Source organism: Lithobates pipiens, unplaced genomic scaffold (assembly GCF_037356315.1).
Source record: "Lithobates pipiens isolate NorthernLeopardFrog02 unplaced genomic scaffold, aLitPip1_a1.2 Scaffold_19, whole genome shotgun sequence".
NCBI lineage: Eukaryota > Metazoa > Chordata > Amphibia > Anura > Ranidae > Lithobates > Lithobates pipiens.
The window spans coordinates 530,069,748-530,082,519 of NW_027507764.1; the positions used below are offsets into that span (position 1 = coordinate 530,069,748).

Consider the following 12,772-nt stretch of genomic DNA (forward strand, 5'->3'; position numbering starts at 1 on the left):
TAGCAGACCAACAGCTACAACAGATACTCCCTTCAAAACCTAAATTCATATATAGGCGGGCTCCGACTATCCGAGACAAGCTAGTAAAAAATGTCCCGGATCCCCCCAAAAACAACTTTTCATTTTTTCTGGAAAAGGCTTCTTTCCTTGTAGAAGATGCTATGCTTGTTTAAAAACGGGATGTCAGAATAAGAAACGAAAGGAATTCACATCTACAACTACCGGAAATACATATGAGATAAGAGATTTTATAAGTTGCAACACCGAGGGAGCGGTCTACGTGCTGGAGTGCAATTGCGGCCTCCAGTACGTGGGCCACACAAAAAGACCCCTTAGAGTTCATCTGAAGGAACATGTAAAGAACATTTCAAAAGGCTTTGACAAGCATAGTGTATCAAGGCACTTTGCTGCTGTCCACAACAAAGATCCATCCCAACTAAAATTTTGGGGCATAGAACCTTACACCAAACATTGGCGCGGAGGACATAAAGTTAGAACACTAAGCCAATTGGAATCGAAGTGGATTTTTACCTTAGACACTTTTGCTCCTCAAGGGTTAAATATAGAGTTTGACCTGAACTGTTTCATTAGCGATTTTTAACTTACACATGTTTATTTTTCATTGGACTCCTCCCATCACATTTTAACTATTGCTTTCTCTAATCCCCAAAGTTACTTTATTTAAAAAAAAAAAAAAAAATGTAATATTTTTTAAAATGTTTTTTTTTTTTTTATATTTTTAAATATTTTTATAAGTAATAATTGATTCGGACAAACCTCTCCTCCTTTAATACATGTGCACACTGATATAAATATATATACACTCTCTCCCCTTAACATACCTTACAGATTCTACATGTATATAAGTGCACACTGACGCAAATATATTTATACTCTCTCCTCTCATTTTACCTCGGTGCGTTATACTATTCTCTAGTCTTAAATTTTTTATTTGCATATTCAAATTAGATTTCTTACACAATATTGTTTCTGCGTTTTAACATATGTTTAATTTTTATTTATTATGCACGCACATCGATACAAATATATCTATACTCTCTCTCTCACTATATTTTACAGTTTTTATATATATCTCGGTGCGGTATATTATTTTCTATTTGTTATACTTTCTATTTCCATATATTTAAATTTGTATTTTTACATAATATTGTATTTTACTTCTTAATGTATCTTATATTTTAATATATGAGCCCAGCGATATATCTCAACATACTGAAGGTGCTGAATAGTCCCCTGGTGTCACTCTCCCTCTAACCTGAGCTTGGTACAATTACGCTAGATATACCTCCAATTTAATGACTGCTGGCGTATTCCCGGCGACACACCTTACCAAAAATGGCCGCCACGGAACTTCCGGTTCCGGACTACAAGAAAATGGCCGCCGTAATTACGAACGAACAGCATAAAAACACAATTCCTTTCTCTCTATTCATTTCCCTGAAGAAGTCACGTGATGGTGACGAATGCGCAAGGAAGGAAGTGAGAGAGATACCAGGAAGGACACTGGAACGCACCGTTCGTTACTCTGCTTGTTGCTCTATTATTGCAGTTTTTATTCACTCAGAATGTGAGTACCCTGTCGCTATATTTAATAAAATTCAACCTGTTTAAACTACTACACTATGGGACATTATCTCTTTATCTTGTGAGGCATACCTATCCCAGGAACAGTAGCAAGCTATCCATCTATTTTTTGATTAAGGCTGTAACCTCACAGCCGTGAGGCATACCTATCCCAGGAACAGGAGCAAGCTATCCATCTATTTTTTGATTAAGGCTGTAACCTCACAGCCGTGAGGTAAGGGCACATCCGTCCACTTACTGGACAATAGGAGGAAAAAGACACTGCACATGTATGCCTGCATGGGTCACTGAAGTTCAAAGCAAAGGGCTTCCCCTTAGAACACAGCACGCTCACAGGACTGAATAGCTCAGACTGATTACCAGCACCTTATTTTATGTGTCTATCATTTCACCTGTGCTGTTACATTTTTTATTGCTGCCAGCACTATTTGCACTTTAAAGCACTGCATGGAATATGTATTTTGCTTTATATTGGATTGATTGATATTTGTGTTTTCTCACTTGGCATGTCACATGGGATTGTGCTTATGTGAATATTTTTATTGCACACTTCTAGTCATATATTTTGGATTATCACCTTAAGTTATATATTTATTTACTGTTCACATTTGGCATATCTTATTGCAGTTTTGCACAGCATTTATGATTTGTATGTCTATTAACTTAGGCATTTACCCAATATTGTGAGTTTTATTTTTATGGCACTCTATTAGGATCTATATTTGATTGCCACACCATAACATTTCAGTCTAGCACGCACTTTATTAACCGATTAAGGATTTTTTGCACATTTAGACACTTCCAACTTCGCACTAGCACTCTTTGATCTTGACCCTTCTATCCTTTACCTGCATACTCATTTGTTCTCCTTCCCCCTCCCTCCCCCTTCCTTCTCTTCCCCCTTTTCTTTTTCCCCTTTTCTTTTTCCCCCCTTCCCCCCCCCTTGTTTTTCCCTTTCTACCCACTCCGCACTCTCTCCCCTCTTCTCTTGAATTTTCCCATTTGCGCAACACTAAAACCACCTAATTGATATTGCCTAGGGAGTAGGTTAAGCTCCCTCCAGTGTTTGCAGCATCTTTTCATTCCTCTTGTCAAGTTGGTTGGCGCAGAGGTACTTTATACAATAGTTTGGCAGTACTGCACGAATCGTCATACCTGTACAGTGGTTTGCGCAGGCGCAGTTGTGGGTGGGTGCGCGCTGCTGGCCGGGCGCTTTTGCTCCCACTGCAGGAGCGTGCCCGCGATCACCTTGTATAGAGCCAGAACGGGGATCTACCACTTCTAAAGACTGGTAAGCTGCAACATATTACACATTTTTAAGATTTAAAGTTTTAAAGTATATGTGATCAGTCACTTTTTAAAACAACTCAGTTTAAAATAGAAATGCAAGGTAAAATGTCTTTGACAAAAAAAATAAAAAATAACCATTATAAAATACCCTTATTTCCCTTTTTTCAAAGGTAATCACATGACCTCTGTTCTCAGCTGTAAAAGGGGCTTTGTGTTAGTGAGTTGGAGTGGAAACTGCAGGGGATCCTACACTGATCTTCCCAATAATTATCTGTGCAGGGGGGGGTGCCAGCACAAGTCTGATTAATGTAGTATAGACAGGTTGAGCTCCTAAGTAGAATGCAAAGGAAAAAAAAAAACAGACCACGCTGGAATGTAAGTGCTTTCATGCCTAGTATGGTCAGTTCCAAATAGGAAAGCGGGGGACTGGTCAGATCACCAGGTGTTTCAAAAACAGAAAGCAATGCAACAGGATATACATTATGTGGCTACTTTGTATCTACCATGAACCAAAACTGAAATGATCACCTTTTCTTGCAGGTTGCCGCTGTATCCAAGAAAAATTCGGATAACTTCAATTACAGACATCAGGATGAGTAGGGTTACCAAAATGAATTTATAATGATCAGGTAGAAGTACATACTGAAACGAAAAGAATATATTAATTATAAATGTAACACGTGAGTATCAATATGTTAAACAACATAACATGTTGATTAACATACAGAAACTGTATGCACACATAAATATATAACACTCAAAAAGAACAGAGGAAATGTAACCAGGAAGATGTCAATGTCACAGCATCCATAACCCCATGGTATTGTAATAACAGTAGTAGTGTTTACATCTACTGCACGCCAGGCAGAGATGGTATGAAGAAATGCTCGGCCAGAGGAATCGGAACAGCCATCACTGTCACTAATGGACTCATATTGGAGGGCATTGGGTTCACTCTGCTGGAGAAGCTGTGTCCAGATTTGGACCTGCATGTAGTGCTACAGATGGAGTGGTGGAAGGTGGTGTCCCTGTGTTGTGGCTGGAGCCACACGCGGGCTGCGGCAAATGCTGATGCCCGGTCACATGACAAAGGGAAATCATACAGGCTAGTAGCACACACCCACTGAGAGATACATACATGAAAAACCCCACCCTCTCTGGTCAACTCTTAATAAGGGTCATAGTGCTATGTATGTGAGTACCTGTCATTTTAATAAATTAGAATTTTAGCCTTACAGTGTGCACATGGTTGGAAAGTGAGAGCAACACTTGAGGCTGTGTAAAGTGACAAGACGTCTCATCCTATCCATCTGCCTACCCAGACCTTTGGTTATGACCACTGTTAGTGGAGAAATGTGCATTTGACCCATCTGTTAGCTCAGGGGTCTACTATCTGAGGTGAGCTGTTTGGCTAGCTGGTGGTGGAATCATGGATTTAGCCTGCACTATAGGGATAACTGTGTGCATCTAGAAAAAATGGACAGTAACAACCCAATATAGGGTCAGAGGGCGCTGATCACCCCTAGTGCATTGAAAACAAAAAAGAAAAAAATATCCCCAAGGTGGTTTTTTTTACAGCATATATTACCTGTAAATGCTAGTAGATATGTATAGTAAGTGCCGACATAAAGCAGATGATTAGTAATATAAATGTTTTATTGATAAAAAAGAGGATTAAACAGGCGACACAGTGGTCAAGGACTAAGCTCCACTATGTGAATAAAAATGTATAGTATTACATATGCATACAAAGTTTATAACACTTAAACCCTATTGTAACTATAATTGCAATAAAAGATGGATAATATGGACCCTTTACGCGTTTCGACCCTCTCGGGGGTCTTCTTCAGAAGGTTTTTATCTATTATGAAAAGGAAGACAAACATAAATATATATCCATACATAATGTACTGTAATATACTAGAAATAATCTGCTGTAAGCAGAATATACATCAAACATTGCATAGTTACATGGTTAATAAACAATTGGTATACATCGCAAATAAATACCTATATAATCCACGTGGGAGATCCTCTTTAAAACATGAAGTCCACCACTTCTCCCATATCCTTCATAGATGTGCCCAGACTTCTATGGCTGGAATTAGTCGCTATGCTCTACCCATAGGAGGAGCGGGGAAACGGAGTCCGAAAGGTAAATGGCTTGCAAGGGATCACACCCCTATTACCACCTCCAATATATGATATAGTGGAGGAAGGTATAGGTGTAGGTAGACAGGGGTCAAGGGGAGGGCAATCTATAATAAAATAAAAAAGAGAGAAGAAAAATATGGAATATATGTATATAGGAGAATCCCTATTACAGGGATACCCCCTCTATATAAGGAGACAGGGGGTGCACCCGAATGAGAAGGGGTATGTGAATACAGGAGTGGAACATACTGATTGGAGGTATAGTGCTGCAGGTGATTGAAAAATGGACAAAAAAAAAAAAGACCACTGTGTCGCCTGTTTAATCCTCTTTTTTATCAATAAAACATTTATATTACTAATCATCTGCTTTATGTCGGCACTTACTATACATATCTACTAGCATTTACAGGTAATATATGCTGTAAAAAACCCCACCTTGGGGATATTTTTTCTTTTTTGTTTTCAACTGTGTGCATCTTTACCACCACAGAGGAGAACGTCACTATCAACTGTCTATTTTTTCATCCAGCTCTCTATGTCTTCTATACTGTAAAGGACTTTGAATATTTATTGGGTGTAATTATTAGTGCTGCACTGTTACGTATTTATTAAGCTATATAATAAGCCCTAGAATGAGGGACAGCTAAACCTCCCTGTTCCTTTCCCAATTGTAGGGCAGACAGACTAATTTGGGCCATTTTTTTACGCCAAATGTAATCTCGGAATTGGGAATCTATGTAAAGGAACCACTTATGAGGTATCCAAATTGTGAAGTTATTAAATATGTACAACAATTGGGGGGCCCACACCATTTTTATTAGGGTAATCCTCCCAACTACTGACGGAGGAAGTTTACACCAGGCTACATATTTATCACGGAATTTACGTAGCATTGGGAGCAAGTTTAACTATGTATTGACTAGGATCAGAGGTGACCTTGATACCTAAATAGCGAAAGGAGATTATCTGCACGGACCTAGCAGAATCAGGTACTGGGTGTGACAAGGGATCTAGCAGCAGAAGGACAGACATTACCACACTCATAGTCCCCTGTGGATCTCCCAAATATAATAATATATCATTCGCATATAAAGAGATGAGATCAGTCCGTGAACCGCTGATAAACCCGACAACATATGACCAGGCTCTGAATCTGGGGAAGCAACTGTCAGCACTGAGAGGACCCTCCACCCTAAATGAGAGCCAGGAATGTACACGGCAGGTACCGATGGGGGCCAGCACAGAGGTGGGTGGAGACAAAGAGGCGCAGGCACTAGCAGAGAGTAGATGGGTGACAGTCAGGAAGGGTAGAGGGTTAAGTGCCAGGGAGGCCGATCCAGGGCTGGAGCATCCCAATAAGTACGCTCCATTGAGTGACATTGGTGATCCCAGTCAGGGACCAGCACTGCTGGAGCTGAGGGATTCTCCTAGCTGCCAGGGGAAGAACTCCTCCAGTGAGAGTGGGGGGGGGGAGCGAAGGGAAAGGCAAGACAGATACTGGTGGTAGGGGACTCAATTCTTAGGAGGGCAGAGAGGCCAATCTGTAACAACAACCTAAAGTGCCGAACTGCATGTTGTCTGCCGGGCGCTCGGGTTCGGCACATCATGGATCTGGTGGACAGATTACTGGGAGGGGCTGGGGAAGACCCAGCTGTCATGGTGCACGTTGGCACCAATGACAAAGTCAGAGGCAGATGGAGTGTCCTAAAGAATGATTTTAGGGACTTGGGGGCTAAATTGAGGAAAAGGACCTCCAAGATAGTATTCTCAGGAATACTACCGGTACATCGAGCCACACCAGAAAGGAAGAGGGAGATTAGGGAAGTAAACAAGTGGCTCAAGAGCTGGTGTAGTAAGGGGGGGGGGGGGGTTTGGGTTCCTGGAGGACTGGGATGACTTCTCAGTCGATAACCGGTACTATTGAAGGGACGGACTGCACCTAAATGAGGAGGGTGCAGATCAGCTGGGATTAAGGATGGCCAAAAAGTTAGAGGGATTTTTAAACTAGGCAATGGGGGGGGGACCAGAGATAGAGATAGTCAGCATGAAGCATATTCCAGAGGGTAATATTAGGGGCATTAGTGGTAGGGTAACCAAAGCACATAAACCCAAGGTCAATATAGTAGCAAGTCCTAGTTGTAATCTTGGAACACCCAAGAGGATAGTATGTGATCGGTCAAAATATATTAATGCATTAAAATGTTTGTTCGTCAATGCCAGAAGTCTGCCAAGCAAAATAGGTGAGTTGGAAGTTCTGGTGCATCAGGAGAGTTATGATATAATCGGTATTGCTGAAACTTGGCTTCATTCCTCACATAACTTGGCAATTAATATTCCTGGCTATGCACTCTTTTGGAAAGACAGAGTAAAAAGGAAAGGTGGAGGGGTATGTGAGAAGTGATCTCAAAGCAAGTGAGAAAGAGGACCTGGTGGACGGAGAGTGTGATGAGTCTGAAGCATTATGGGTGGAACTGCATACAGATGTGCGTAGTTCAAAGTTAATCATTGGAGTTTGTTATAGACCACCCAATGTTAATGAGGAGGTGAAGACTCAGCTCCTTGCATAGATAGAAAGGGCTGCAAGGGCTGGGACAGTGATAATAATGGGGGATTTTAACTACCCAGAAATTGACTGGGGTAATGGCACTGCTGGGACAGTTAAAGGGCAAAAATGTATAAACCTATTACAGGACAATTTTATGGTCCAGTTTATTGAGGCCCCAACTAGGAATGATGCTCTTTTGGACCTGGTAATCTCAAACCATGCAGAACGTATTACTAATGTTCAGATAAAGGAACACCTGGGTAGCAGTGACCATAACATGATTTCATTTGATGTTAGCTGTAAGCAAAAATCACATACGGGAAAGATAAAAAACACTTAATTTCAAGAGAGCAAATTTTCCAAGGATGAGGGCTGCTCTCCAGGACCTAGACTGGGAAAGAATATTGGCATCAATGGGCACAGAACAGAAATGGGAATTCTTCAAAAAGACCGTTTGTGATCTCACGGCAAAGTATATTCCCATGGGCAATACGTTTAAAAGGTTAAAAATAAAACCGATGTGGCTCACGGCCAAAGTTAAAAAAGCTATAAACTATAAAAAAGAGCGTTTAAAAAAATATAAAAATGAAGGGACGCTAGTGTCATTTAAATGTTACAAAGAATATAACAGAATATGTAAAAAGGAAATCAAGGATGCAAAAATTCAAAATGAAAGACAGATTGCAAAAGATAGTAGGACAAACCCCCAAAAATTCTTCAAATATATTAATAGTAAAAAGGTCAAGTCTGAGCATGTAGGCCCTTTACAAAATAATCTGGAGTGGGTAACTGGGGAAAAAGAAAAGGCTAACCTATTAAATACTTTCTTCAGCTCTGTGTATACAAAGGAGCATGGGGGAGCTCATGTCCATAATGGGGGTGGTAGTGACGCAGCCCCAAATCCACAATGGCTCAAAAGCAATATGGTCCAGAAATATTTGAACAGAATAAAGGTGGATAAAGCACCTGGACCTGATGGCATCCACCCACGGATCCTAAAAGAATCGAGCTCTGTAATTTCAAAGCCATTGTATCTAATTTTTAGGGACTCATTAATGACAGGAATAGTACCACTGGATTGAGCAGGGCCAATGTGGTGCCTATATTTAAAAAGGGAACAAAGTCTTTACCAAGTAACTATAGACCTGTTAGTTTAACTTTTAGACCCCTTTCACACCAGGGCGTTTTGCAGGCGCTATAGCGTTAGAAATAGCGCCTGCAAAACGCCCTAAAGAAGCTGCACCATTGTGTGTAGTGTGAAAGCCCTGATGGCTTTCACACTACAGCGGTGCGCTGGCAGGACGTCAGAAAAAAGTCCTGCCAGCAGCTTCTTTGGAGCGGTGAAGGAGCGGTGTGTTTACCGCTCCTCCACCGCTGCTGCCCATTGAAATCAATGGGGCAGCGCTGTAATGCCGCCGGCAAAACGCCGCTATTGCGGCGTATTGCCGGCGGTTTTAACCCTTTCGCGGCCGCTAGCGGGGGGTAAAAGCGCCCCGCTAGCGGCCGAAATGCGCCGCAAATCCGGCGGTAAAACGCTGCTAAAAATAGCAGCATGTTACCGCCGACGCAAGGTGCGGTGTGGTGTGAAAGGGGTCTTATAGTTGGGAAGATACTGGAGGGATTAATAAAAGACCACATAGACGCAAGAAAAAAATTGTATTATTAAAATTAAAATTATTTTAAGCAACAGACAGCATGGATTCATGAAAGACAAAAGTTGTCAGACAAACCTGATTTCTTTTTATGAGGTGGCAAGTAAAACCTTGGACAGAGGGGTGGCGGTGGACGTGGCATACTTGGATTTTGTAAAAGCATTCGATACAGTTCCGCACACACGGCTCATGTTTAAGGTAAAGTCTACAGGTTTGGAAATATCAGTTTGTAAATGGATAGAAAACTGGCTAAAAGACACAATTCAGAGAGTAGTGGTTAATGATTCTTACTCTGAATGGTCTAAGATTATCAGTGGTGTACCCCAAGGTTCAGTGCTGGGACCCTTTTTAATATCTTTATAAATGATATTGGGTCTGGGATCAAAAGTAACATTTCCGTCTTTGCAGATGACACCAAGCTATGCAGTGGAATAACGTCCTTACAGGATGTCTCCAATTTACAAGCTGACCTCAATGCTCTGTCTAATTGGGCGACTATGTGGCAGATGAGGTTTAATGTTGAGAAATGTAAAGTTATGCACTTGGGGGCTAAGAATATGCATGCATCATACATGCTAGGGGGAGTACAACTGGAAATTCATAGTGGAGAAGGATCTGGGGGTTTTGGTAGATCATAAGCTCAATAATAGCATGCAATGCCAAGCTGCGGTTTCCAAAGTGAGCAAAGTCCTTTCCTGTATTAAGAGAGGTATGGACTCCAGAGAGAGAGAGATATCATTTTGCCCCTGTTCAAATCATTAGTAAGACCTCATCTGGAATATGCAGTTCAGTTTTGGGCACCAGTTCTCAAAAAGGATATCGGGGAACTGGAGAAAGTGCAGAGAAGGGCAACCAAACTGATAAGAGGCATGGAGGAACTCAGCTATGAGGAAAGATTAGCAGAACTGAATTTATTCACTCTTGATAAGAGGAGATTAAGGGGGTATATGATCAACATGTACAAATATATAAGGGGTCCATATAGTGAACTTGGTGTCGAGTTATTCACTTTACAGTCAACAAAGAGGACAAGGGGGCACTCTTTACGTCTAGAGGAAAAGAGATTTCATCTCCAAATACAGAAAGGTTTCTTCACAGTAAGAGCTGTGAAAAGGTGGAATAGACTCCCTGCAGAGGTGGTTCTGGCCAACTCAGTGGATTGCTTTAAGAAGGGCCTGCATTATTTCCTAAGTGTACATAATATAACTGGGTACTAACATTTATAGGTAAAGTTGATCTGGGGAAAATCTGATTGCCTCCCGGGGGATCAGGAAGGAATTTTTTCGTCTGCTTTAGCAAATTGGATCATGCTCTGCTGGGGTTTTTTGCCTTCCTCTGGATCAACTGTGGGTATAGAATTGGGTATATGGGATTGTATGATATTCTTTTTTTTTTTGTGGTTGGACTGGATGGACTTGTGTCTTTTTTCAACCTAACTATGTAACTATGACAATAAACTAATATGTGCCGCCAAATGTTCCAAGGCCAAGGCAAACAGAAGCAGAAAACAGGAAATCGCCCTGGGACTTTGTCCTTTTTTGTTGAGGTAAAACAGCAGGGGCGAGAAAGGGCACTCCTGCCATGTGCCCCTATGTAAAACAAAAAAAGGTTGGAAAACTCTCTATTCACCCGGATCCCAGCAGAGGGAGCTGCATAAAGTAAAGTACTCAAATCCACTTAATAAAAGTGCGACCTATACTGTCAGAACATTTGGGGTTAAAAGAATTTATTATATATATATATATATATATATATATATATATATATATATATATTGTGGCAGCAGGCAGGTAAAGTCACCTGGTTGTATCCAGGATGGTAAATATGTGTGTCCTAGATTCAGGCTTTATGCAGACTTTTACAATTAGAGGGGAAGAGTTAATGAGCCCAGCTGAATTAAGTGGGCTCATTAAGGCCTCTACAAAAAACCCCAGCATGCATAGGGAGATGCTCCATCCTGGAACCAGTTTTGTGTGTATAGACTGGGGAGTCTGAGATCTGTTCTGTGCGGTGAGTTAACGCCTGTGTGGCAAACCCCTACAATAGAGACAGGGACTGGGGCAGCACAAGGCTGCACCCAGTTATTAGACAGGGAGTCTACGTGTGTAGTTAGAGGTCAAGCTGACCAGGATTTATTTTCTTGTTTTATTTTGTTTGGCTGTTATATGTATCACTGCATGTAGCCTAAATAAACCGGAACTTTTGTTTTTTGCACCTACACCGCTGTCTGCTGTGCCTGACTTTGTGTTGTGAACCAATCCAGGGGGTCACACACACCCGCTACCGAGCTAACCCCCTCACAATATATATATATATATATATATATATATATAGATAATCGTATTTCAAGTGAGCTTACAAACTTAATTAGTATTCCCAGAATTGAGCCACAAAACAGAAGGTTTATGCACAAATGAAGCTATTGTATTATGTATGTTAAATAATAATGTTTTTTATAATATGTCTACAATGTATCTGTATTAATTAGTCATATATAAACCTGTTTACCACCTATACATTATTATTATAAGGTTGCAAATATGGTATCCTATTTAATGGGAATGTTCATGAATAACTGTTAAGCTATCATTAGAATAATGACTTTCATTGCATTTACAACCCAACCAATGATGTGGATTAAACTTTCTCAACCCATATATTTTAAGAAGCGGCAGGACGGCTGAGGATAGTGACACTTGATTGTCAACTATTAGACAATTAATGGTATTTTGCTAAGCCAAAATCATAAGGTTATGTCAATCATATTAAAAAGTAATTTCTGATATAACACTGCACCTTAGAGGTTGAAATTGATAATTATTCAAAATGGCGTTGGTTGTCAAGGTAACATATAAAGTACATCGTCATCTGATATCATCAAGTACATAGTAATGAGACACACACCTACTTTTGGGTTGAGATAAAAAGGAGAGACAGATAACAGGAAGGAGAGCTATGGGAAGATCTGAAGAAGCTCTGATGACTGGACGGATTCATCTCTAAGGTGGAAAGAAGTCTCTTTGGGACTTTGCTTATCAAACTGACAGAATTCTTAAACACCTAGTAAAGTATTAATATTTCCAATGTATACCTTTTTAGGTAATTTAAATTTTGGTTAAGTATACGTTTGACTAATCCAATTCATTGTTAGTTCGGTTTTGAAGTGAAGGGAATTCTAACTGCAGTATGAATTTGTTTTGCTTCTAAAACAAGAGAGATAAATATATATTGTTATATCTCATAATACTGACTTTAACATTTTAGAATTGGATTGGTTATAGTATGTGTTGAACCATTGATTCATTCTAAATAAAAAATAAAAGCTTTGATCAAATTATCAAGATGTGCACAATATAACAAAATTTTGTTTGTGCATTTAAGAGTGTAAGAAGAAGATCTGTTGGTTTTGAGAAGGAAACACTGTGATTAAAGAGGAAGTAAACCCAGATGAGTTTACTTCCTCTTTTTTTCCCTGCAAAGGTAAAGCATAATGGACTACTATGCATCGCATAGTAGCCCATTATGT

The 12,772-nt window shown here is 40.3% G+C and overlaps 1 protein-coding gene across 1 annotated transcript in view; it reads right to left on the bottom strand.

Moving 5' to 3' along the window:
• The window catches only part of TMEM17 (transmembrane protein 17), a 160,159-nt gene that overhangs the window by 21,558 nt on the left and 125,829 nt on the right, over nucleotides 1–12,772 (bottom strand). The window contains exon 3 of the mRNA XM_077493204.1: nucleotides 3,424–3,537. Coding sequence (XP_077349330.1) covers nucleotides 3,424–3,537 — 114 coding nt within the window. The remainder of the gene's footprint in view (nucleotides 1–3,423; nucleotides 3,538–12,772) is intronic.